General features: G+C 40.6%; 1 protein-coding gene across 1 annotated transcript; it reads right to left on the reverse strand.

Moving 5' to 3' along the window:
* Positions 1–119: 119 nt before the first annotated feature.
* syt12 (synaptotagmin XII) lies at positions 120–27398 on the reverse strand. The gene is made up of 8 exons (XM_086299330.1): positions 26792–27398; positions 13468–13528; positions 12720–12913; positions 11426–11830; positions 6476–6691; positions 4588–4708; positions 3945–4078; positions 120–1863 (listed from the first exon to the last, which is right to left on the reverse strand). Exons 2-8 carry the CDS (start codon positions 13511–13513, stop codon positions 1690–1692), a joined length of 1290 nt encoding a protein of 429 aa, XP_086155456.1. The 5' UTR covers positions 13514–13528; positions 26792–27398; the 3' UTR covers positions 120–1689.
* Positions 27399–27998: the final 600 nt, after the last annotated feature.

Raw genomic sequence — 27998 nt, forward strand, 5'->3', positions numbered from 1 at the left:
CAATTCTAAACCCAAGATGAGCATATTAAGATGCAACTTCTACAGATGCATTATAGAGGTTTCTCACAAAAATTTGCAATTTAAAGTCATGACGATAAAGTGGCTCATGAGTAACTGTTGAATCACTTTTTATTTCAAACGGCATTCACACAATACATTTTATTAATGAGGCACATTCACATCAAATGCTAAATAACTTCATGCATGGCTGAATGTTAGTTACAACTTCATCAAACTGAATGCCAGTGTTGACTGTAAATGAAAATATTGCTTCATTATTTGGCACAGTAGGAAACTTTTGCCCATTACATGACCACAGGTGTGTTCAAAGTGAGGTTATAAATCATAATTTGACCTAAAACATGTCTGAAAAAAGAAAGAAATCCAAAAGATTGTTAGCGGCTGCGTCACATGATAATTCACATTCAGAAGCACTGTTGCACAATGTTGTAGAGAATGTCTGAGACTGATCAAAAGCCATCTTGACATCCTGACCTTCACGAGGTTCTTGTCACACTGTCTTCATTTGAATGTTTTGGCATTACTTCCACTTAACACCCAGCCCCGCCCACCACCACCACCTGCTTTTGGCCAGGGATGTTTCTGGGCAGTTTTAACAACAACAGCTATAATGAATGTAACAAGTGGCCAGTGAAAACCACGCAGGATATCAAGATGTTTCCTCTAACGTAAAAGAAACTTTAAACCCATTTCAGGGGGTTAGTACACTCCACATCAAAGGTTAAATTCCCAGAGGTGTTTTAATAACAATAATTCATCAATCACCAATGACATGGGTGTTTAATATAGAGTTGTACAAATGGTGTTCAGCATTTTATTAGTAGTCATAATATGAAAAACATGTCTTTTACACCCAGAAGAGAAAAAGTTTAAATGAAAACAATGTTATACTGCAGTATTTACACATCCTAATATGCTTATACAATTAGTATTGCGTTAATCGTGGTAAAAGTAGAACAACATAGCATGATATTTATATGCTGATTACCTCTGATTTTACCACCCTGTAACCACTGCTACAAATTACAGTTATTTCACCTGGATAAGAGTACCTGGATTTAAGCATGATTAATACTGAACATACCAAAACCGCTAATGTTAATCAACCACACTATTAACAAATATAAGATAATCAAATCCAAGAGCGCTAACCCATCTCAATTCTAGAACCGATTCAATTAAGAAGGTACAATCAGTGACTGATGGGAAAAGACAAATGGGTGCTTTTCCTGAAAGAGAAACAAGTTCACCTCTCATCCAGTAGCTCATTCTCCAAACATTTACAATCGGCTTCTACCAGCGCACGCACCATGCAGAGGGAGGGAGTGCATCTGCCAAGGCCGGGCTCCTTTTCAAATTTGAAAATAAAACATTTGATCACGACTTTTAAGGCAGCAATATATACATCCACATACTCGAGTCCTCTCACTGGAGGAGAGTCGGATTTCAGACCAATTCCCTTTCGAGGTGAGAGAATGAAGACAAAATAATGAAAGTGAGAGGTGACTAAACTCATTTATTATATACACAACCCAGGGTGATAATGTCTCTGTTACAGAGACATATAACTTATGCAATGTAAAAATGGCAACAAACAAAGGGAGAGTTCAAAGGAATTTGAAGAAGTGAGTGTTGTACTCGAATCGGGTCAGGTATGTTCTGAGGTGACTAGATCCTGCGCAGAGGGTGCCACATGGACACGGGCTTCCTCAGAGTTGCCAGCATCTGGTTCCAGTGAGTGATTCCCATCCCGCTGGCCTCAGGGCCGATGATCACATGACCAAGGTTCTCACCCCGGCCATCGTCTGTGGCCTCTGCCACCGTCACCCTCAGAGAGAGCTCCTGCAGAGCACAAACGTGGTTACATAACCTTCTCTCTAAGCAGGATTCAGCTGGGTTTTTTTCTTCATCTAAATCTTTATGGAATTAGTTAAATACATGTGTCACAACAACAATTTGACCATATCTCGATACGCTTTTGCACTTTTTCTAACAGATTATTTTTGTGGGGGTTGAATGATCCATGCATTTTAAAGGCATAGTTTCCACTACAGGATTTCAATTATATCACCATCATATATGTAGACCATTGAACAATGTATCTTTCAGTTTGTTGGTTATTCGAGCACTTGAGAACCAACGACTGAAAGATTTAAAGAACCACACCAGCATACAGTAATGTGCAAAAGTCTAAAGCCACCCTTCATGGTTTTATTGTTTGCTAGTAAAATTGGAAATGGATGCAAAGATTTATTAAAACTAGTGGTGTCAGCGTTAATCTCGTTAAAATGACGTTAACGGCATAACCGCAATAACGCTGCAAATCCCCGTTAGCGAGTTAGCGCCGATTGCCCCGTGCGTAGGGCTGCACGGCGTCAACGCGTTATGGCGTTATGACAGCACTAATTAAAACATATACAAACAACAACATTTGGTATGACAACCTTTATTCTTCAAAACATTCTGAACACTCTTAGGCAAGCTTTCCTTTAATTTAAGGAGTCTTCAGGTGTTGGAGTCTGCTTAGGATCACTGCCAATCAGACGCTTCAATAAATGGTCAGCTGGGATAACTATATTTACTCAGGGGTTTTTTGATGTGATGTTCTTCTGCTTCCCTGGCCCTAGTCAAACCTTAAATACTGATCTGTATGGGTAGCTTTATGGTACACATCAACTTTTAAATGCCCACCATTAGCGATAGAAATCTCACAGTCTAAGAAGGCTAACCTGCCACTTTTCATTTGCTCCCTGGTGAATTCGATGTGTTGGTCCACCAAGGAAATGTGATCTGTGAATTGTGGTACATCCTGAGATTACATTTTCACCCAGGTGTCATCCACATACCTGAATAGGTGGAATTAAGACACCGTTCCAAAAGCAAACACACTTGGTGGGTGCTGAGAGTGGTCCTGTTGCTGAGGTTGGGGTCATCCTGTAATCTCTTATGAACTACCTCTAATGTTTCAGTGACTTGAACACAAGTGATGCTAGTGCCTTCCTCTCCTCCATGCTGATGTTGGATGCTGGGGTATTTGCATTGCTGAGACCGGCCGAAACTTTCGTCTGTAGTTGCCCTGCTGCTATGTCTGCGGCTGTGGCTGCGATCAGTTCCACTAGCTGGATTTGTCTCTGCGTCAACCCTTTTGAAAGGATGTTTTTCTCTGCTTGGGTGAGTTGTCTGTCAGGCAGATTTTTAATCCACTTGTCCACATGCCCGGTGTGGCATCCTTTTCTCTTCTGAGCGCTGAGGACACTCTCCGTATTTTGCTGTGGCTTCCCATGCACAACAAGTAAGTCAAACTTCCTTTGTTGCCTGGTCTTAGACTTCTCATACTGTATGAATGAGCCTTCTCAGTGAATTTAAACACCTTTTTAAGAGTATTCTCATCTAGAATCATTGTAAGGTTGGGGAAACCTGCAGTCAGCTGAGACTGAAGAAGTCACTTGGATGACTGATGAAACGTTTCTCCCTCTGAAAACACTATTTCCTGATGAACAGAATTAGCTTTTGGGATTTACTAACGTGAATGATTGAGAATGCATCAAGACAAGTCAACATCGTAGCCACTGGCCTCAAGTTAGCATGCTAATATTTCCCTTGTGAGTGTGTTAGTCAGCTAATAAAAATGGCCTTTCTAGACTTGCTACCATCTTTGCATATACATATTAACTTTTGCTTTATTTTATTTGTATACTTATAATTTATTGCACATTTACTTGAAAGCCCTTATCACTTTTACAAGAGGGCACATACAGGATTATAAAACACAGATTGAGATAGATAATAGTGTAACGACAAAAAGAAGCCTAAGTCCTGCAAAACTTGTGTTTTTTTTTAAATTTTCCCTCCTACTAATTAATAATGTTTCCTATTAACATTTTCTTATTCTGGAAAATAATAAATCATGGTCTGAAACATACCTGCAGAACGATTGACGGCACAGAGAAGATCATGGCTTCATTGAAAATGGGGTTTGTGTCATCCCTCTTGGTGGAAGTCTTCTTCTTACTGATTTTCCTGCCATCTTGCAGCAGATAGACTTTGACAAATGGATCTGATGAAGGAGAAGGAGTGAAGGTAGAGTGAATAGTTTGTAGAACATCCACTAAATTCCTCATTGGAGACAAATCAGGTAGACTCACAGCTCTGTATACAGAATTAGCTCTGGAGGCGGTGTTTCAGTGTGGTTCGCTGTCTCAGGCAGTGTGACCATTATCAGTTGACACACTATTTAAAGAAATTCCATAAAGTTTCTGGGCTGCCTTTCCTCATAACAGCCATCCCTCAAGATTTTCTTCATTTAAAGCAATGCATTAACAGGGAGTATAACATCTAGTCCTTTTACTGAATAAAAATAGACAGGCTGCTGTTATTAAATCAATAAGCATTTTGTTTGTTCGCAAGATGTTAGCGTGTTGAGAACGGCACAGATTTAATGGCATTAATACACATGCACTGCACAGCTGACACGAAAAAGAAAACAAAACGCTCATGCACACACTTCAGGTTAACTTCTAATGATGGAAAGGAAACACAACCCTGCAGACAAAAAGCATCCCTGACCTGCGGTGTTCTTGCCATTGGTCCACACCAGGTTCTTGCACTTAGCCACAACCACAGTGAGACGCTCTGCTGTTGGCAAATAGCTGAGAGACAACAAGATCTCCCCGACTGCATCCACTGCCTGTGGGGTCAAACCAGAGCATGGCAGCCATTAAATACAACATCATACATTTCTAGTCAAGGTGATGCGCCGACAGAATGACTGTAACGTGTTGACTGGAGTATGGCGAATCAGAACTCCTACTACTGTGGATTTTATTTAATTTTAAGGAGCTACACACAGTCTTTAAATTCGTTTCTAGTTCAATTAAGAATATATGAAAATGAAAGTCTAAATTACTAAAATTATATATTCATTGCATAGTGTTAGTGCATAATGTATAGAGTTTTGAAACATTTAATTTTCAATTCATCATTTTGTCAAAATGAGTAAATCACGGTTAACAGTCATCCGTTTATTCCTTCTAAGCTGAACTATTGTAATTTCTGTGTAATCGGATTGTTGTAAAGGTTTCCTGAATACCTTTCGTTTGATCCAAAACACCCCGAGATAGTGCTGACTAGAAAGAGAGATCATATTTCTCTCATGCTGACTTCTCTCTGTTGGCTGAATTGAATTTAAAATCTTTCTTCTCAAATAAAAAGCATTAAATAATCAACCGGATCCCGTCTTAATGACCCTAAAGTGTCATATTATCCCTTCACTGTCAGATTGCAGGCTTACTTGTGGTTCCTAGAGTTTCCAAACGTAGAATAGGAGGCAGAGGCTTCAACTCGTCTCCCGTGAAATCCACTCCCACTTTGACTTTGGGAGAGAGACACCCTCTCTACTCTAAGCTTAGGTTCCAAACCTTCCTTTTTGATAAATGATTTTGTGGTGTTGCTACAAGCTCAGGCTGCCCATGATGCACTAAGCACTCCTCCTCATCCCTCTTTTTACTCCCCTTGTGTGCATATATCGCTGCCACGTGTCGTTGACTTCTCCCTCCAATAGTTCGTTTTGTCCTTGTCTCTCTAAGCTCTCATTTTTATCTCCTGTCTTTCCCCTCACTGCCCTAATACTGGTAGTAGATTGGCTGCCCCTCCCTGAACCTGGTTCTTCCTTTAAAGGGGAGTTTGCCTTTCCCACAGTCGCCAAGTGCTTGCTCATAGCAGATCATCGCATAGTTGGGATTTTCTATCAAATATTGTAAGGTCTTTATCTTGCACTGCGAAGCTACTGGAGGTGACTGCTGTTAATAACTGCTGTTATGAATAGTTTTATAAATAAAACAGAAATGAAGTGTACTCAACTGAATATTAATTATTCATAATTAAATATCTTTAATATATGTGATTATTGCAGCGCCTCACTCCAGGCTCTGTGGATACTGTTCATCGTTTTTTCCACAGCATGAGGCTTCTCTGATCAGCTCACTGAGGACACAGTTTTGCTGAGAATAAAAGATATAATATATGTGCTTTACATCACATTTGTTTATATATGTTATTGAAAAATATTACACATGTTGATTTCTAAATAAAAAAAATAATGCTGTTAGATTTAGTTTTAGACAAGATTTGATCCAGTGATGAGGTAACAATGATTCTCCCATCCTGTTAAACTGTCGCCACTAAACCTATCATGGTAAATTGTATCTATTAGTTTTATATTGATATTGTCACATAGTTTTCACAATAGAATTAAAAAAAATCTGTACGCTTCGTCCATTTAGGAAGCACCCTCACTGACCTGACCTTGATTCTGTTTGGATCTGACATGTAGTTTTGTTAAATGTCCAGCAGATGGTGTCAGACACCGCTGTGCTTCCTGAAACGTTGCAAGGACAGAACTTAGATGTTCCAGTTCCAGCATTATTTTTCTGTCTCTCTCTCTGTATCAACACACCTTATTGACATCCTGAAGATAGAGCCAGGCGTTGAATGGTCTGATGGTCAGGTCCAAGTCTGACAGCTTGAGCTCTGCTACGCCTGCGCTGATATTTCTCTCATCAGCATCGATACCAAAAGCGGCAAAGCGAAGGCTGTACTCCTCCAGGCTGGAAGAATCCATGGGGATGGAGAAGCGCTCATCGAAGATCACGGTGAATGCATTTGTCTGGACCTGTTGGAGGTGGTGGACAATTTGCAGGATTGTATATTCCAAACTCAAAACACACAATGATGCAACAACAATGGAAAATAAACCAAACAGAATGTGCAACTGCACCATACTTCTCAGAGGAATGTGTAATATGTTTGACTAGTCTTAAATACCACTTTTGTAATCTACTTGAGCACTCAATGTGCTTTCTACAACTTTATGCCTCATTCAAACAAGCAGCTTTTTCTACACTAAGTGCTTTCTATCTAATATTCACGCTTGGATAGACACATCAGGGAGCAACTTGAAGTTCAGCATCTTGCCCAAGGATCTGATGACATGCAAACTGGAGCAGGCAGGAATCAAACTCCCAACCTTGGAATTGGTAGATGACATGCTCTACCACCTGAGCTACAGCCACCTGTAGTGTTGCTATTAAAGAAGCTTACGTGATAAGAGCACAAGGTCTCTTTTTTGTTGATATACCAGAAAAAAATGCTACAAAACCACTATTCATTTCCTTTTCTTGTCATCCAGAACACATTTTAATGTGGAAAACAGCCTCTGACAAGCAAACCACACCATGACTACTTAAGATCAAAGACAGAGGCTGCCAGAGCTACAGTTGTAATGGTAATTTCAAGTCATCAGGTCTTGAGGGGATGTGTGGAAACCGATGCGGTCAGAAGTTACCAGGCAACTAGTAACATAGCAGATTTAATAATAGCCACCCCCCCCCAACTCACACACACACCAGTGTTTGTTCTCGAAGTATGAGATCCAGCATGAATATTTTTGCTAAATGTGTCTGAAATAAAAACACTGCAGCTTTCTCACAAACACATCATAACCGAGATCGCGAGGTCACCTGGGGTTTCCAGTGATGAACAGCAAAACGACAACGCACTGCGGCGTTGAGGACATGTGAATTTAGAGCAGAGCAAATGGTCTACAAATCAGCTTGTGCGGCTTGACCTTGGATTGTGCTTCATATCAACCAACTGAATAGCATCATAACTGCTCAGCACCTGCGGGATCCAGAGAAAAAAGTAGCAACATACAACATACAAAGCATCTTGAGCAGCCTTCCACCACCGTGTGAGACTACCTGCTTGCAGTATTAGCTTTATCACTTTTACAATGGAGATGTAAGCCCCCAATAAAAAGAGAGAAAGAAAGAGAGGTGTGTGTGCACGTTGTTACATGCAACACGACAGGCAAGCAGAACTGACAGCAAATAAATGAGAGGAAAAGAGGGAGAAAACGGGGTATTTGGGTAGGTGGGGGCTTGGGGGTTTTGACAGAACGCAAAACAAAAGCAGTAACAGCACAGAGAGGCGCTGGAGAAGAAAAAAAAGAGCAAAAGGAAGCATAGATGCAAGGGGTGGGTGGAGGGAGGCCTGCGTGGCCATCGGAGCGAGTAAAGCTGATGTCAGCATTTCCTTTGGTCTTCCCTTGACATTAAAGAGGGAGACACTAAAGCTGCTGCATCGGCGGCTGCTCCTGTTATGATCACCGTCAGATCAAACCCCTCCGAACGGCACGGCAACTAAAACTGGGGCACCGACGAGTCCCCGCGGCATCCCGTGTAAGCCTGCACAAAACCACAGCCCCACAATGGAGCGATGACTCACAGCGTGGAAGAAATGTGTGAATATTCTGGCAGCGTTAGTGCCAAGAGCAGAAGGCGAGCGCCAGGTGTAGCAGATGGCGGGAGCGACGCCTTGTTTCTTCTCTTGTCAGAACAGTTGCTTCTTACTAAGAGCGTGATGAAATTGTTCTAGTGGTGAATTTAAAGGAAAGCTAAAAATGAAGTAGATTATCAGGAAGCAAATGCACCACAAAAGCTATAATGGAATGCAGTACAAGTAAATGTTTTGTTAATGCTCTTAATGAAGCAAGTGAGCAGCTGAAATGATTTAATTTGATTTACTCAGACTGTTTTGGATTAAGATGTAGTGACTGTGGAGGCTATTTAACTACAGCAGGCTCACTGTCATGTTCTACAAACCAATTTGAGATGATTCTTTGTAACACGGCACATTATCTTTATGAAAGCAGCTATCATATGATGGGTGAACTGTGACTGTGGTGTTTAGATGATGCTCAGTTGGTACTAAGAAGCCCAAAGTATACCAAAAAAATATCCCCCATATCATCAAACCACCAACAACAGCCTGAAACACTGATACAAGACAGGACGGGTTCATGCTTTCCTCTTGTTTATGCTGACTTCTGACTTGCAGCAGCAATCGAGGCGACGTTTTGCTAACCCTCTGTTGTCTAATTTGGCTGTGAATGTGCAAACTGTAACCTCAGTTTTATGTTCTTAGCTGGCAGGATTTGCACCTGGTCTGGTCTTCTGCTTCTGTAGCCAAAGGTTCAGCGTGTTGTCCATTCAGATGCTCTTCTGCATAACTTGGGTGTAGCGACTGATTATTTGCATCACTGTTGGCTTTCTATCAGCTCAAAGCAGTCTGGCCATTCTCGTCTGACCTCTGACATCAACGAGGCATTTTCACCCAGACAACAGCTGCTCACCCACTCCATGACATGTTGGTCAGTCACAGGAGCTCGTTCAGTGAGAGACTGAGATTACCGAAAAGCACCACTGAACGACACAGGAAATCATTCCTGCCTGTGGCCATCTCCCTGTACAACGCATCCACTTAACACACTGTTTGCTGCTACAACTACACATGTTTCTTTTCCAAATATTTATTTATAAGTGACTTATGTATGTATGTATGTATATATATGTATATATTGTACTATTCTTAGTTAGCGTATTGTCTGTCTTGTCTTAATGTTGGTTTAAAATGGAGCACTGTAACAAAAAATAATTTCCCCCAGGGATCAATAAAGTATTCTGATTCTGATTCTGATTTTCTCTTTTTCAGAACATCTGTAAAGCGTACAGATGGTTTTGCTGGGAAATGTCAGTAGATCAGCAGTTTCTAAAATACACAGACCAGCGCTTCTGGTTCACAAGCATGCCACGTTTAGAGTCACTTGAATCACCTTTCTTCCCCATTCTGATGCTCAGTTTGAACTTCAGCGGGTCATCTTGTCTTGTCTAAATGCACTAATTGACTGATTAAACAATAGATGTTCAACTGTATCTAAACTGGCTGGTAAGTGTTACACTCCAATAGAAGTCATTATGTACTCCATTAAATGACAAAATGAAAAGTTAATTGAGAAAAAAGAAAACACTGCAGAATGTGCCATTGCATTGTCTTGCTCATCAAATTACAGTGTCTTTAAAGCACTATTCTTCCGAGTGAGATAATTAATGTACTTTTATAATTTTTGGGGTTACTGCTCGTTGTAAGAAAGGCTTGCCCATTGGAGACATTAAAGGCATCCTTGATCCAGTAAAAGATGTGAAATAACCTTCCTGCAGCTCTCGGGGGATTGTCCACTCAAGCAAATGAAATGGGCTCTTCTGACGGACAGGAAAGAACTGGCTTGTCGAGCTGCAGGATCGAGCATCTCCTCCTGAGGGACGTATCACTGTCTCTGACTAAAATTCAGCCAGGTCTGAGATCTTAAACACATTTCAAGGGAGCCCAAACTGCCCTCACTGAGCAGGAAGGCTTTCGATGCCATGTTATTCCTCCACGAATTTATCAGAAGCAAATTTTATCTTAAGTTCAGTCATCTCAGCACTAAGTGCTAATTAGCCATCCGTTAGTTTCGTTTAGTTTCAGTCCTCCAGCATCACAAACCCGCTCTTTTAGCAGTCAAAAGCATGAATAAAAAAAGGCCCCCCATCACATTTTTACACTTTATTGCAAGCTAACGAGGAACACCGCAGCTGTCATGATACATGTGTTCGCTACATTACATTAACACAGCTATGTATGATGCTTGCTTTCACGCTTTGATTAACTTGTTAATAAATAATGTTTTTATCTCAAATTTAAGGTTTGGCTGTTATTGTCCTTTTTTATATCTGTGAAACATTATATTACTTGTAATGGTCATTTTTAGCCATGGCAGCTGGTTCTTCATCAACTTTGCCACCGTGTAAAATATCTCACCAGTGAGTCATGGTTTTATTTATATCATTCATCTGTGGGTCATCTGCCTCCTCTGCTGTAACTCTGTCGTCACACAAGGTCCTCACATCTGTCCTGCCTCCCCACCTGCTGCATCACTTGATGTTCCACATCCCTGTTCCCACTCTGCTCATTAGTTCTTCAGTACTCCTGCTCCACCCTGAACAACTTGACAGATTTTTGCTTTGAGCTTTGGAGTCTTTTTGCCAGTTTGTATTCTGCCTGCTTTTGGCCTACTACTTTCTGTTTAATGCTAATTAGCAAATGCAAAAAAGTAAGTATTTAGAAAACATTTAAAAAAAAAAACATAACAGGGAAAGCCATTCCCCTTAAAAAACAGAGTCCCACTTTAATTATAATTATGAGGTACTAAAAAACAAAAATAACCATTAGTACCTTCTACAAGTGAAACTCCATTGAAAGCCATTATTATTTATTATATAAAACAAGTACTGTGAAGACCTTTACTGTCCTTTTTGACATTTTACATTCTAGATGAATTAAACACAGCATCTTGAGGTCTGTCATATTTTCCCTCAAACCTTTTGCAAAGCAAATTACCTTGAAATGAAACCTACATTTTGTATTCATTTATTTAAACATAAGAAATTCTAAAATGTATCTTTTTATCACACAGATTCCATGAGGTCTCCCATAGTATGAAAATACCAGAAGGCAGAGGTTTCCTTACCCTTGTCACTCCCACATTAATCTCCTCTGGCCCCAGTGAGACTCTGATGAAGCAGCCAGGGAAGTCGCCTTCCTCCTTCTCCAGCAGGTCTTTGCCCTGGTGCAGGGTGATGTGGAGCAATCCCATCCCCTGGCCCGGGTGCTTGGATGGTTCAAATTCCAGGGTCACCTCCAGCTGGCCAACAGTGAAGTCATTACCAAAGTTGTTGGCAATAGAGGAGATTGAGCTGAGTGAGTCGGTAGAGATGGATCGGTTGAGCTGAGCTATGCCTGATGGGTCCAACTCTCTACTCATTAGCTCCAAATGGCCCAGGTCCCTGAAGCCATCTGGGGTGTCGCCAAGGGCCAGACTAGGCTTACGGCTGGATGTGGTGGAGGTTCGCCGGTGGTTATTGGCTGCCACTCTCTTTGAGTAGAGGATTAAAAAAAATGACAAAACAACATTTTAACACCTCAAGGATTTTTTTCACTTGAGAAACAGGACATGGAAACATCTGATGGCAACTTTTAGGTTGACAACATGAACTTGTCAGCAAAGAATGGATTCAGGGAGCGGCTATACTTGTAATAATTCACCTGTTATGGTCTTTTAGCTCTGTTACTGGTCTCTACCAACTCTTCAGAGGAATAGCTCGCTGTTTAGCAACTTTAATGCACTTTTGTTTGTATGCTAGTTGTTACATATGCATTATGAATAAATTAGTTTTTCCACAAAACTGTGTTAAAGAAAAAAACTAACGAGTATTGGACATAACCTTTGTTGACATCAGCTGCTACAGAAGAACAAAGTTTATTTGATAGTTAGCTAGTGAGATAGCTATATAGCTAGCTAGCTATCTAATAAACCTTGTTCTAGCAATTAGATACATAGTAGTGGTCCTGATTTTAAAAAAGTGATGAAAAACAAAGAAAATAAAAAATAAGGTAAAGTTAGATTAAAAAGTAGACTGAGACTGGACAAATTAATTCAAATTGCATTCATTTCCACAGATTTACACTATAATGCTAAGAAACAACTGCAAAAAGTTGTAACATAGAAATATGTGTGTGTTACTATTGATAAATCTAATATTATTAGTGTATTATTCTTAGTTTTGTCAAGTGAAATAATTTATTTTTAATAATCACTGCAGAATGTACCTGTAATAGAAACTGACATTCAGCTTTTTTTTTATGCTCAGTTATATAACTAATCTCAAAAAATCAGATTCTTACTTGTAATTGACACCAAAGTTGCCTCTGCTTCGGCGTGAATCTGCAGGTATTTTTTCTAGTTTTTGATATTGTACGGGTACCTTTTGTCTGACTTCCGAGAAGGAGGTTCCATATTTTTCTTGCAGATATCGATAATCAAAATTGGGGAAAGGAGACGGCGTTGGAAAAGCTCCAGATTTCCACAGCTTCCAGATATTAAGCCCAGCCAGGCCCAGCAGTACGAAAAAGCCCACCAGGTAGAGCCCAACCTCCCAGCCCGGCGGGTTACGCACCACTAAAACAGATACAAAAAACAAATGCTTAAAGAATTCCTTATAAACTTCTGTTTCATCTGTAGTTACATAAAGTCATAGTTTGATCATGGCAAACAGACTGGGAGAACACCAGGTTGAGTAGGAATCTCGAACAGCTCCCAGTGACTGAGCACAGTCACCACTGTTACAGGTCTTGTCATTTAATGCCAAGTGGTGGCTTTGGGAGTCAGTCGGAGCACATAAAGTTTTATGTAAATCAGATGGTTGGGAACCAAATCTGACAAAAATCTGACAAACAAGTTAAAATGCCAGTTTGAATTAAATGCTACAGCATCTATAAAGGCACTGGAAGCCTGCACAGAGCTGGACTCCTAAAAATTGAATTGAAACTTCTTGAGGACTTTGCCAGCTTTATCTCTACTTGTGATAAGCCAGTTACAGAACAATGTAAACTGCTTTCTAACAGCACTGCCTCCATGTGAGATGAGGTCTGTGCAAATATAACAGTGCGGTTGTCAAACACTAATCCACACAAAGGTATTCAAACAAAGTAAGTATAGAAACAATTACTCACCACTCAGATGGTAGCCTGATATATCTCCACTCTGAGCCGAGGACATGGTGCTGCAGCCAGCCTGCAAGAACCCAACCAAACAATAAGTTCCTTTTTTTTCTTTTTCTTTTTTACATCTAATATGATTTTGCAAACTGTAACTTAAATGACCTTTAAACCGTGCTGGCAATAACCGTCAAGCAAATGTGTTTACATAAACCTGATTTGTGCCACAAGACAAACTACACTATTTATCCTTAATAACTCTTGACATCTGCTGCCATTTCAAAATGCATAAACAGGATGCATGCTTGGTAACACTGGTGCATAACTAGGTTTGGTGTTCATGACCAATGATATATTGCAAAAATTCTACAGTGTTTTCTCATCTGGTCATCAGCAGGAAAACATCCCTTCACGAGTGCCTTCCGGATCCAACACAATAACAAAACAAACAAAAAAAAGATGAAAGGGGATTATTTTCTGAGGAGCTGAAGGGAAATGAAGTGACTTGGTTACAGTTTGGTTGGAGTATGGGACAGCTCGTGCTATTAGTGGTTAGCTTTAAGCCGCTAGCCTCAAGGAGAGAAGCCTGTTATCAGGTTTAAATGCTCCCTGAAATTACAGCACTTGACACTCCTCTCACAACACAGGAAAACCTTTGTATAACAATGTTCATATATATATATTATTTGCAGTACTCAGAAAAAAACATGCTTGAACTATGAGACATAAATCTGTGACTTTTGTTGTTGTGTGAAACGTGGGAATTTCAAAAAATAAAAAAATAGACACACGTTCTTTTCAAATGAATGGCAAAAACCTCAGGGCTCAGACTTCTGAATGTTAGTGCACTATAATTGTATGTGCACACAGGGAAGTTTCTTTAACTCTTCTTGTTCTGCTTTCTGCTGCACCATTTATCCATTATTTTCTGTCATGCCAACCCTCTGCATGTCCTCTTTCACTATGTCCATGAATCTTCTCTAAGATCTTCCAATTTTCCTCCTGCCCAGAGCTGCCAGATAGGAGGAAAAATCCTTTGTCCACTTAACAATAAAAAGATATTACATTTAAATGGTTTTCTTTTTTCTCTAAATGGCAGCAGGCGTTGTTGTCAAAGGACAAAACAACATTTTCTTGCACCCCTCTCTTCCTCTGCAAACTGAAAAAAAAACCCCAACATTGTCACTGGTGCGTGACTCATTCCTCCGCCCTCCTCCTTCCGAGTTTGTTGGAATCTCCCCCATATCTGAGCAGCACTGGGGAAATGGGAGCATTACACTAATGATATAGAAAAAAGGCCTGGAGGGGGTGGGGCTGCAGGATGTGTGTGTGTGTGTGTGTGTGTGTGTGTGTGTGTGTGTGTGTGTGTGTGTGTGTCAGTTCTGCTGAGCGCTTTGCAGACCACAGTCATGCTGGCTGACGCAGTGCAGGGTCCACTGACAGCTGCTGATGTGCCATTAGCAAAGCACACGGAATCTCTGGCTGAGAAGGAAGCTCCAAGCACCACCTCCCTATCAGGGCCCAGCATGATTCAGATCAGCTCAGCTCTGCTTAAGGTAACGTGTGAGTGTAGAAGAGGTCCAGAAGCAGCATAAAAGAGGAAGAAGGGTCAGAGAGTGTGGAAGGGAATAAGAGCGAGAGCAAGACAAGGTCTCAGACGGATTTAGTAAATAACAATAAGGCAGCGTTGGTGTTCCGACGCCTCAGTGGGTTTAAGGCGGCAGAATAATGATGTCCAGCTTCCTGGGAACAGAAATAGACTACAAAACATGCTCACTGCATTTCTGTGGCGTACGTTCACAGGATAAAGTCCAATTATCATCCAACACAATGGCTCAAGGTTGTTTCTAACCTTTATACACTTAGTAGTCTTTCCTCCTTACCCTAAGGTAAGTAATATCCTTATTATATAAGTACCCAAACTGGGGACAGCTAGTGAGCGATGTGAATGTGAAATGACTCACAGCAAGAGAGCACAGTGGCAGAAACTAGAGAAAAACTTTCCAAACCAAAGTCCCCCAGAGTTTTACGCTGAGGTCTCTCTTCACCACAACAAACAGTATCCGCATCACTGCATCCAGGACCCCAATCCGTCTGTCAATCTCCCGCTCATCTCTGCCCTCATTCATGAACAACACCGTAAGATACTTAAACTTCTCCACTCGGGGAAGCAGCTTCTCCCTGACCCTGGAGTAGGCACTCCACGCTTTTCTAACTGAGGCCACTTCACCCCATTATGGTGATAAGCTCTTGGTAGTGACCGAAAGAATGACACTGCAGATACAAGGGTGAAAATGAGTTTTCTCCAAAGGCTGGCTGGCCTCTCTCTTAGAGATAGGATGAGGAGTTCAGTCATCTGAGAGGGCCTCAGAGTGGAGTTGCTACTCCTCCACATCAAAAGGAGGCAGCGGCGGTCACCTGGGTGAGGTGTTTGAAGCATGTCCCACTGGGAGGAATCCCCGTGGTAGACCCAGGATATGCTGGAGAGATTAAGCTGGAGGAGATAGCTGGGGAGAGGGACATCTTGCTTGGGCTGCTTCCCTGCAAAAATTGATGTGTGGATGAACGGGAGGATGGATGGAAGCTAAAAGGAAAAAAAAGTTTTTAACTGAGCCAATGTGTTTCTGCAATAAGTACAACACAAATAGTATTGCACTGATCACCAAATGTTCCTGCAACTGGCAGTTCAAGTCTTTGAATTGTGCTTCCTCAGATGTGCAGAGACAGGACTGAGTCATGAGTAGCAATAGATCATGGGGGACCACAGAGGAGCTACAGCACACTGTGCAACTATATGTCTGATACTATATCTTGCTGGAAGGTAGGTTTGACGCCATGTCCTAAAAAGCATGAAAGAAATAATCTGTGCCCATGCGCATTCATTGATACATGTCTACCACAGAAGCAGTCTTCAGCTCAAAGGTGGAATTCACATGCATCGTCCTCAACAGAAGAGAATATATTCTGGCTTGCGACATTTGTTGCTTTTAAAACCACTCATTCCCGGTTTCCTTGTCTCTGTTCCAGGAAGGCGATCTAATGAGGAAGGAATCTATGCGATAAAGCTGAGTAGCTAGAAAGAGAAAAACAGAAGAAGAGATGGCAGCATATTTTAAAATTGCAGCCTGAACCCCGATGTCTTCTTCTCGTTATCAGATGTGCTGCTGTTTCCTCTTTTCGATTTGAGCTGACAGCTTATTAGCACACGGCTGTGAAGGGAAAGGTGAAAGTGTGCATTACAGCTTTCCCGCCGATGTGTCATCTTCATGCCCACATAATCTCGATTCTCCCACTTGTTAAGATTTATTTCACCACTGCTGCAGAGATTTTGCAATCTCATAACTTTCCTCAAACAGCCAAAAGCCATATTCTCTTTCTTCACTGCACACAGAGCACAGCTGCTCTGCTCTGCTGAGAGGACTTTAATTACTACAAAAGGCATGGAATGAGTATCTTGTCATAATGTCAGCTTGCAAAAAAATAATTGTTAAGCGGCACGAGACTAATGCGATGGAACAGTGAAAAATTGCGAAATATAATTTACTGAAACAGTAATGAGGTTGTAATGAGAAGAATTAAAACAAGCAGAAGTTTGGAGTTAAGCATAATGCATGCTTGTCACTATAACAACATATTATTAAGCTTCATATCTCACAGTGTTTGGATTTGTTGGGAAAGAGTGAAGATTTGATTTTCCTCCAGGCACTAAGACTGCAGTCCTGATCGGACCCTTATCATTTGTGACAAGAGAATTTGTGCACATGGTCTTGTCACCCACATATTATTGCTCAGGCTGTATGTGATTGAGACTCACAGCAGTATAACAGCTTTTTGTCAGCCTGGTTACAGTGCTTAAGAAAAACATAGGGTTACTCTTATTTTCCTCAATCAGTGATGAAAGGCTTTTTTTTTATAAAGCAGCAAACCAGGCTAAATGATGACCTTCTAAATTGGTGAGATACCATTTCCTCCCTAGCTTGCGAGTTATCTGCTTTACGGTGCACATTTGAGAGTTATACCAGAGAGTCAACCTCCTCTGATTTGAGGCTTTCTTTTCCAGTGGAGCTACTGTTTCCAGAGTCGTACACAGTGGAGATGTAAAATTATTGACAAGATAATCGACCTCTGTGGGAGTAGTATTCAGGCAGCTGCTCTGCACCGTGTCGGTGAATTCTTTTTCTTGATTGATCTTTCTGAGTTAACTTAAGTAATTACATCATCCAAATCATTAACATGTCTCTTAGACCCCACTCCTACAAGACTGTTCAAAGAAATCATACCATTAATTAATGCTTCAATCTTAAATTTGATCAACCTATCTCAGTCACATACCACAGGCCTTCCAGCTGGCAGTAGTAATTTGGAGATTTTCAGTCAGGTTTCAGTGCAGTGGTTTGTATCATAGCTCTCTATCATAGCAGTTTGTTTAAATAAATAGAGTCCTCTTTGCAAACTAAAGTTAATTATGGAGTTCCACAGATATATTTTCACTCCTATGCAGATGACACCCAACTTTATTTGTTCATGAAGGTAACACACACCAATTAGTTAAACTGAAGGAATGTCTAAAGACATAAAGACCTGGATGACCTCTAATATTCTGCTTCTAAATTCACTTAAAAATTAGGTTATTGTACTCTCTCCTAAAAGTCTTAGAAATATGGTATCTATCCATTTCTTCTTGTTAAAATGGAGTTTTTCCTTCTCACTGTCACCAAAGTGCTTTCTCATAGTGGTTCGTATGATTATTGGGGTTTTCTCTGTTTTCTTTGCATTATTGTATGATAGTTACTTTACAGTATAAAGTGCCTTAGGGCAACTCTTGTTGTGCTTTGGTGCTATATAAATAAAACTGAATTGAATTATATTTAATAAAAACTAGGCCTACAGGTCATTGGCACTTGTTAGCTTCAGTAATGAAAACACTTATTTTAAAGATATGCATGACAATGCCTTCCAGTGACCTTCCAGTGACCCCTGAAGTGAGACTAAAGACTAAACTAAAACATATTCACAAAAAACAATGTACACAAAACATCAACATCACACATGTACATCTAGCGTAGACGCTATGTTAACAACATAAACGTACAAATAATTTAGACGTAATGTCAACAATGTACACATGCATGTAACTTAGACGTAATGTCGCCATTCGTCTTCAGATCAGCTACTACACATAATATATATAATTTGAAGGATTTTAGTGTTATAAAACTTATTCCCAAAAGTGATATAGATGTTAATAATCTTGGTACCCTAAGTACTTTGTATAGTAAGTTTTATCCAAGTTAATAAATGCATCTAGGAAGAGCTAGGAAACAAAGATATATAGATATGCTACGACCATTGTAGTAACATAGTGTTTATAATAATAAAATAAAAATAATAATAAAAAATGTTGATTTCTTATGTTATATTGGAAGTATTTTAGGTTCTTGTGTTAGGATTTGGTTGAGTTTTATTCTAGTTTTGTTTCCCACGTCTCCTGAGTCAAGTCCTTTCCTGTCCTCTATGTCATCTGTCTTGTCCTCAGTGTTTTACTTTCAGTTCTGCCTGTGCGTTAGTCTCTCCCCATTCAATGTTTTAATTGTCAAGCTTGTGTTGTCATGTCTGCGTCTCTCCATGTTTCCTGCTTTATTTTGAAGAGTCTAGTGTTTCCATGTTCAGTGTGTTTTGTTTTACTTCCCTTTGTGGTGTCATGTTCATTTGTGTCAGCTGTGTCTCTCCAGGTGTTTCCACTTCCTTCATTACCCTCCTGTGTATTTAAGTCCTCTGTCTCTTACTCTTCTTTATCGGGTCGTCTGTTGCCTTCATGTTAAGTCTCGTCAGGGTCTGCTGCTGCCCAGGTTCATGCTCACCCATCTCTTCTTTTGGATCCGTTCCATAAATACACCTGTGTGTCCCACTGTGACAAAATCACTATGTAGTTTGTAATTTACATTTTTGGGGGCTTGAAAAACACAAAATTACGGTCCTCAAAACAGAAAAAAAATTATAGCACATCCTAGAAACTGTAAAACACACATGAACCGATATCATGAAGCTTACCTACAATAAGAAAAATACTCAGTTATGAATAATTTCCATATGAGTGCCCACACTTTAAAAGCATGAAAACCTCACTTTGTTATTTTGGTTTCTGTGCGGTCTGACCTAGAGCCAGAAACACACACTGTAGCTGCTGCATACAAACCAAGCAGCCTCTTCTATATCTGTATCTGACCCACAAATTCAGCTCAGACACAAAGAAGTAACACACCTGCTCACAGAGAGGAAGATTCTACACACTGGATATAACTACGGCACAGCTGCTGCTGCTGCTGCAAACAACAAGGAAGAAAGGAAATGATGGCTTCTCTTAGACGCATATTAAAACAGGCGTGATCAATAAGAACATGGATTTATGGTCTCCCTCTCCCACACAGGAACACACACACAGAGGAATACAAAAAAAGAAGAGGCGAGAGTATAGATAAACAGTGAAGTAAGATAACCGGGTAAAACAATGAGATAACAGAAGAGATGATGCTTCAACATAACGAATGAATGTCTGTTTGGAGAAACCAATAGGAAACAGATGAGCATTGGAAGGGATAAAAGAAGAAGGGGGAGGGGATCGCAGGCCTGTCAGACTCTCCGGTACTCTCTCACTCCCTGGCTCTCCCAATAACTGATCAATCAATTCTGCTTTTAATCTTGCCCAGTGGCTCATAATCAAATTAACTTCCTCCCTGCCGCTTTCTGTGAAACAGTGTGATGTAACCCAACACAGCGGCCTGTGTGGAGTCAGCAAAGTAATATTTGTCCATTCAGTTCCTTCTGTCCTGCCTCCTCGCATCAGTCTGCTTCCAAGCTGGCTGCACTTTGACTTTCTGGTTTGGACGGCACAGTAAAGTAAAAGTAGCCGGCGCCACTTTTTAAAAAGTCAGCACTGGCCGTTGCCAGTGGAGGCAAGAAGACTGCGTGTTGGAGCCAGTCAACTCCATCACTCACTGAGTTTAAAGAACAAAACACCAAACTCAAAACTTTTACAGTACAAAAGCACAGGAGGTCATGGTCATCATACTGCAGATTTACTATGTGAAAAGTGGAGTTGCATAGGAATTTAAACTTGATCTTGTGAGGGATACTTTTTTTCCCCCAAAGTAGCTTTTTAAAAATGATAATGCTACTTAAGTAGCTTAATAGGTCACAAGTTGTATAGTCAAATATATAAAAGTATCCAAACTCAATGTACTCGTGTGTAATTATGCTTCAGAATCATATACATATTATTGGAGGTACATCAAACATTACATCAAACATAAGGCCCGGGGGCCAGAATCAGCCCAGCAAAGACTCCAATCCGGCCCATTGGACATTATTAGAAAATGTGAAGGAGTGCATAGATTTTGACCTTTTAACTGTACTTTCATAATTTGTACAGTTTTTCCTATTGATAAAGACGGCCCGCACATATTACCATTTATACTACATCAAAATAATTAACTAATGGATAAACGATTGACAGGAAAGTTCTTATTTTTCTACAGTTAGTGAGTCCAAAGTAAATTAACAAAATCTTTATATTTTATAATTATGAAGTCCAATAATGGCATTCAGAATATACATGTAGTAGAGTAGGGCTGGGCCATATTATACCGTTCACGGTAATACCGGTATAATGTTAGGCAACGATAGGAAAATGAAATATCGCCATAGAATATGAGTAAAACGCGCATGCGCAGTGGCTTTGTTTTCATACGCACATGGCCGATTGTTGAGTGAAACAAATGAACCAGAATTGGTTTGTAAAAATGGTGCAACTTCAGTGATGTGGAACTGGTTTGGTGTTTGTCCGTCAGATACATGACAAAGCACATTTTTTTGCAGAACATGCAAGCGGCTGTCGTTATTGTCGGACTAAGATGCTCTTAAATCTGGGAGTAATCTGGGTCCTAAACTCCATATCCTTCAGGTCAAACGAACACTGCAGCATCACTGAGAGTTAAAAACTGTCTAAATTCTTTCATCTTTAATAAAACGATCAGCATTGCTGCTTTACCAGGTGTAACTATGAAGTTTAACTTCCAGGCATCCATGAAAACAAAATTTATTACATTTAACGGAGTTAGAAGTTAGCAGGAAGCTAGCGGAAGTTAGCTCGCTAGTTTCGCTAGTTACCCAAGCATGATATAGCATGTTCTGACTGAGAGATTTCTGAAAAAATTCAAACGTACAGCTCTGCTATCACTTCCAACATAAATGAAGACAGGAAACTAAACAGCAGTGACGTTTGTAGGGTTACTGAAGTTGGGCTAGCTGGTATTTAATGATGTGCTACGTGATCGCTAGCAACACAGCTATGTTAGCATAATATAAACAGTGAAGCTGGAGGACGAACACTAACACTTTTCCACTTAAAAAAGTTAACGTTAAGGTTTCTGATAGTTAGAGACAAATGCAATCGCATGGCAGGATGCTGTAAACGGACCAAACTTCAGTCAGGAGAACAACTGAGATAATCCATCCACAATACGAGGTTAGTCATTAATATACTGCAACAACATGGGAACAGAGCAGCTGCCAGAGAATTCAACATTAATGAATCAATGGTACAAAAGTGGAGGAAGCAAGAAGAATGAGTTTAATAAAGTTTGATTTATCTGACTGCTTTGTTTCGCTTAATGTGCCTTATAATCCTGTGCACCTTATGGTCCGAAAAATACGTACTGCACACTGCAGTTTAATGTTGCAAAGCACCTCTTTTTAACTTCAGTGGATATTATACATGGTTATGCTCAGGATATGTCAGCACATTTCTACTGGAAATGCCTTTTGGTTAAACTTTCAGCAAGGAATTTGCATTTGCACTGTTACATTTTTATAAAGCTTTAATGTACATAAAAACCAGCTTCTTGTTTAAGTGAAAATAAATGGAAGGTTGTCTTTTTGCGCTAGTAATGTTGTGGAGTTGTATTTTGTCTCGCATCAATTATATCGTCAGTTATATCGTTATCGCAAATTTTCAAATATATATCGTGATAAATATTTTTGGCCATATCGCCCTGCTCTATAGTAGAGTGAAATCAAAAAGCAACATAGTACTAGTACAAGTACTCTTGTGGATTAAAAAAACTGATGTATCTCTAGTCCAATGACTTTTGTGAGGTGGCACCAGGAATGGGGGTCAATCATATTTTAGATGGGGCTGGTGTCACCCCATGCCCCCCTTCTTGACACGCCCCTTTTTTCTGTCTATCGTCATCCAGTTAGACATACTCAGACTCCATTGTCTTGGACTGTAACTGGTGATAGTGATCATTGTTGTGCTTCATGTGCAAACTTGGGGCTCACGCTAACAGACCCTAAAGCAAACACTACTAACAGTTTGCCTGCATGTATTCTCTCCAGGTACTCAGACTTCCCCCAACAATCCAAAGTTAATCATGTTAGGTTATTTGGGGATTCTAAATTCACAAATTCAAGCATGAATGGATGGATGTCTCTTCTGTGCTGGGCTTGAGATGGACTGGCAATCTGTCAAATGAGTATGCTGTGTGCCATGATGTCCCAGTGACTGATCAAGAGAGTGTCAAGATGTCTGCAAATCAATTTTAATCCAAAGTATGATGATGGGAGGGAGAAGAAATTTTTTTTTTGCAAAAGTAGAATTCAGAGAGCTGTTTGCTTTTCATCTAATGTGATTACCCAGCGGAGAGCTGCTTCAACAACCCTCACAACCGGAATTTGATTTGTCCCCAGAAATTTGGAGGTTAAATATTTTCTCTCACTCTTTGCCAGAGAGAGAAAAAGCTGTGGGTGTTTTGCGATGAAGAAAAATCCTGCAGTCAAATGTCCAAAAGGCCGATATACAGCACAGAGTGGATAAACAGAAGCACTACTCCTGTTTGGTTGAGTTAATGATGGAGTAACGTTTGTTAGGATTTTGCCTTCTGTCACAGGACGACAGAACATGCTGTTATTACAGAATCAGCTCAATCATGGACGCATCACAACATAACCACGGCCCTTAAAATGATAGCCTGTTAGAATTTGCTGACTGTTTGCATTTATTCCTGCAACCTGAAATGAGTTTTTCCATGCCAACAGTTTTTCATCAGTTTTGTAATCAAACCTGCTGCCCTCAGATTAAAACAGAAAAGCTAATGTGCTTATGTGTGATGTTTTGCTCTCTGTCCCTGTAATTAATTACACCCACTACTTATGAGATTAACCACTTCACAATTTGACTAATAAGGACAGGGAAAGCACTTAGAAAGTGTCTGCTGGACCTGCCTTAATGTCTCGGATAAAGGTTTGCTTCATTTCAGTAATGTGAAAGTAGGTGGAAGCTTAAATTCTCCAAAGAGGTTAAAGGCTTTGAGCACAGATTTATTGATTAACTCTTAAGGAACTGCACTCAAGTGCAAAATTATTTGGGCAGAAATAGGTACTTACTTTGAACACCTTTAGCTTTAAACCTAAAGAATAGCCCAATGCTGGACTTCCTGTTTATTAGCATCAATGTTGTATCGCTTCAAGATAACAGTGAAGTTAAGCAGCCACTTTTATACTGTGTCAACACTGCTCACTGCTCTTAGAGCTAAAGTCTCCTAAATGTGATTCATCTCGGGACACTTTATGATTCTCTTTGTAGCCTTGCTGCCTTTTGAGGCATCTCTGGGAGAGGTGAGCTCTAGTTACATTTGGCAGCAAAACTGCTCTGACCACAGGCATTCACCATAAAAAACGAGTCAATCCATTACACGGTCTGGTCTGAAAATATTGGATGTGATACATTAAGGGAAACCCAGTCCTTGTTGTTAAGAAATACCATTTTGATAATGGCTGTGGGCCTCGGGTGTTTCCGTAGCCTCGCAGAGCCGGTGTTCGTCTGAGTGTTCTCAGTTTCCTTAATGTAATAACACTTTTTTCCCAGAGGAGTTCAACACGGACAATGGGAGGTGAAGAGAGTGTGTTAAGGCTGAAAGAGAGAGAGAGTGTGTGTGTGTGCGTGTTAGAGAGAGAGAGAGACAGGGAAAGCCCATGACAGAGAGGGAGAAATAGGAGTAGGTGTTAAACGAATGGCTGAGATGATTGCGAGTGCTGGTGGAGGAATCAGATTCTGAGGATCTCGTATTTCAACTCAGTGACGGCGACACACACGTCGCTTCGCACAGACTTTTGGCACGATTAGAAAAGTGCAGGAAAACACTCATGGAGGAAGCCAGACTAACGAGATGAATCCCCTCATTTCAAATGTCAAAATAAAAGTAAAAAAGAAAACAAGTATTTTAAATCCTCTTTAGATGTTAAGTTCATTTCGTCTTTACTAAAAACACCTCTGAAGTACAGAGAGTCTGCTCCTACACATCCTTTGACTGATACAAAAAGGTTCCCAGGGAGTCGGTACAAACAGTCCTCTTAAGAGTAAAAGCGAGGCCCCTAAAGTCACAAATATCACTGCAGAAAACACCGAGCAGGAAGGAGCATTAACTAAATTACTATCTTTAAGGCATAATTATCTACATCATTTAATAGCGTTATGGTGGAAAACATTCAAATTAAAAGCTCAACTTGTATAATTTTCCTCTCTGTGAGATCCTGACATTGTTTCCCAGCCTTTAGTGTGTATCTGTTACCTCCGTGTTTCCCTAAGGATGGGTAATGTTTAAGCTGCTGGCACTTTAGCCAAGTGGTGACATCATGTTTCATTTGAACTACACTATCTGTTTTTTCATGATAATAATTAAAAAAAAAACATTTGGAGGAAAACCTGAAAGATTAAAGAAAAAAACTGTATATAGAAGATGGACATGGCCACTACGACATCACCCACTGGTTTGTAAAGTCCTCGTTTGAATTCTTGGTTTCAGCTTTAGCTGTTTCCATGTTATTGTTTTTTGGGCCAAAAGTGACTCTATTAGCCTGAGATGGTGCAGTGCAAGGTTATCAGCTAACACTTGGCAGCATGAGGAGAATCCATACAGTATGGCTGCATCACAAACAGGTACCTGCTAATGACTTTCATGAAAAAATTTAATGAACACAAATAAAATTACAAAATTTCACTCACCAACAATAGAAGCTAAGATGTCTTGTATGCGTTCTTTGTCAGACAGTTGTATTACAAAATGTTCTAAACTGAAAAACAATAAATGAAAATACATAGGAAACAGTGGAAAAAGAGCATTTTCTTTGATTTAAATGTTTATGTAACACTTAGTTACTTTAGTGCACTATGAGTGACCATGGGGACGATTTTTCTTAGTAGGAAAAGCTAATATCATAGAAAATACAATTAGAAGTCCAAACTCTATGTCTTCGTTCAAAGGTTATTGTAGTTAACTAAACTAAAAACTAGATGTGAAAAAATAAAAATGAACTGAAAACTATTTTGTGAACTTGGAAAATGAACCAAAAGAAAATAAAAATATCCTTAGCTTACGTAATGAGTCACTGATGTATGTGTGAAGTGCTGTATTGAGACTCTGAATGCCTACAAAACTGAGAGTCCTGCCTCTTACATACGGCCCCATACAATAACAATAAAAGGACTAAAACACTGAGACTAGTAACAAATAAAACATAAACCAACATAAGAAAATCTACCTTGGAAACTAAACTGAATTTTTTAAAAAGTCAAAATGAAATACAAATTTAAAACTAATATGAAAATTCAAAACTACAATAAACTCCATATTGGAGTCCTGGGCGGGCGATTCTGGACCCCGAACCTTATATTTGACACCCCTGCTATAGAGTAGTAAAATTAAACACAAACTGTCAGCCTACTAAGTAAAACGGTTACTTACTAGGTTAATAACTTTAATCCACCTCTGTGAAAGTGAGCTAGGTTTTACAACAATACTCAACTCCAAAGTATCCCGAACTTTCCAATGATGCCAACGTTTTTATCCCTGCTTTAAATCCTTAACAACAAACGTCTGTCTTAAAGCAACTTTTAGCCGTCTCCATATTTTCACAGCATCCTCACAGACATCTAACCAGTCTCACGTGCCCTGCGCCTGCACTTCAGTCGACTTGCAACGCAAATCAATATTTGGATCAAAAAGCCAGGCAGAGACACACAAACACGCACGCACACACACACACACACACACACACACACGCACACACACACACAGAAGCGAAGCATATCCTGCCATCCCGTCTGCTGGAATGTATTCACAGGCGTCTCTAATGAATTTAAATGAATCCCCTCATGCCAACACGGAAGCCCGGGAGCAAGGTCCCGGGTCTGGGTTGCATGTTTATGCTCAGCGGGAGCGCACGGAGCTGCTGGCAGGTGGTCGACCGAGCCAGCCGGCCGGAGTTAGCACGCATTTCTTACCGGGAGTTTTCTTTTGGCGCAGTGGAGAGGAAGGAGGAAGAGGAGGTGGGGGGTAGACCAACTCCACCGCTCTCCCTTCTTCAGGCGGCTCTCTCCATCCGATGACAGCGGTGCCGGTCGGGTTTATCTACCCCGGGGAGGTGGAGGGAGGGACACGGCGTTCACACTGATGATGGTGCTGATGGTGGAGGAGCTGCTGCTGGGTCAGCGCATCCGGAAGCGTTCAGATACGGCCAACCGGAGGAGGGAAAAGAGGGAGAAGAAGAAGAGGAGGAGGAGGGTTTGATGTTTAACTCAGAGGGGTCCGTGTGTTTCCGTCACTAAGGTCTGCAGAAAGCTGCAGCCAGAGCCGCAGATGAACCTCCGACCGACTGCACAAATGAAGTCCCACCCCTGCAGCGCAACTTCTACCTTCGGGCTGCTCGATAGACTCGACCACCGCCTCCTCCTCCTTCAAGGCTTCACAACAGCAGCAGTGGGGAGGACCTGCCTGCTCTACGTGCACACACTGTTGTTACACAACCCCGCGCACGAGGAGGAGGTGTGTGTTTGAGTGAGAGAGAGGTACACAGGTACACCCAAACTTTTGAAGTCACCCTCAGCATCCCTCCACAAATCTGACGCCTGTGAAAACTCTCCTGCGCCCCCCACCTCAAATGATCAAAATCTGTCTGCTGAACAAACCTCCACCTCCTCCACCGCCATCACCACCACCCTGATTCATCTGAGATTTGAGCTGTTAGGGATGATTCAGTGTGAAATTGCATAACTGTCTGTGCTGGAGGCTGGCATGGTGCAGTAATGAAACCTCTGATAAGAAAAACATGCATCAGTCCTCATTTCCCCCAAATAATTCTAATTAAACTATTTCCAACTAGTGTGCACTCACTACATGCTGCAGTCGGTTTTAATGAGTGAAATGCTGCAAAGACACAGCTCATATGATATGTGATTTTTTTTTTAAATGTTACTTTACAAGCCCAACATTGTAATTACAAACCATCAGCTGGTCTTTAAAACATTATTAGACACAAATAAAAGTAATTTTAATAACTGAGCTGAAAACTAACCCAGACAGTTCTTGCTGGAAATAGTTTTCATTCATCTCAGTTTTGCATATAAAATGCTTGAAATATGAAATAAGATCAAAGTCTGAATCTTAAAGGGGACATGCTTCACTCAATCCCAAATCCTTGAGTCCCATGCT

The sequence above is a fragment of the Aulonocara sp. 'chitande type north' Nkhata Bay genome, linkage group LG7, assembly GCF_057382095.1.
Source record: "Aulonocara sp. 'chitande type north' Nkhata Bay isolate Kocher_YH1m ecotype deep benthic linkage group LG7, A_spYH_male_GT1.1, whole genome shotgun sequence".
NCBI classification, from domain to species: Eukaryota; Metazoa; Chordata; class Actinopteri; order Cichliformes; family Cichlidae; genus Aulonocara; species Aulonocara sp. 'chitande type north' Nkhata Bay.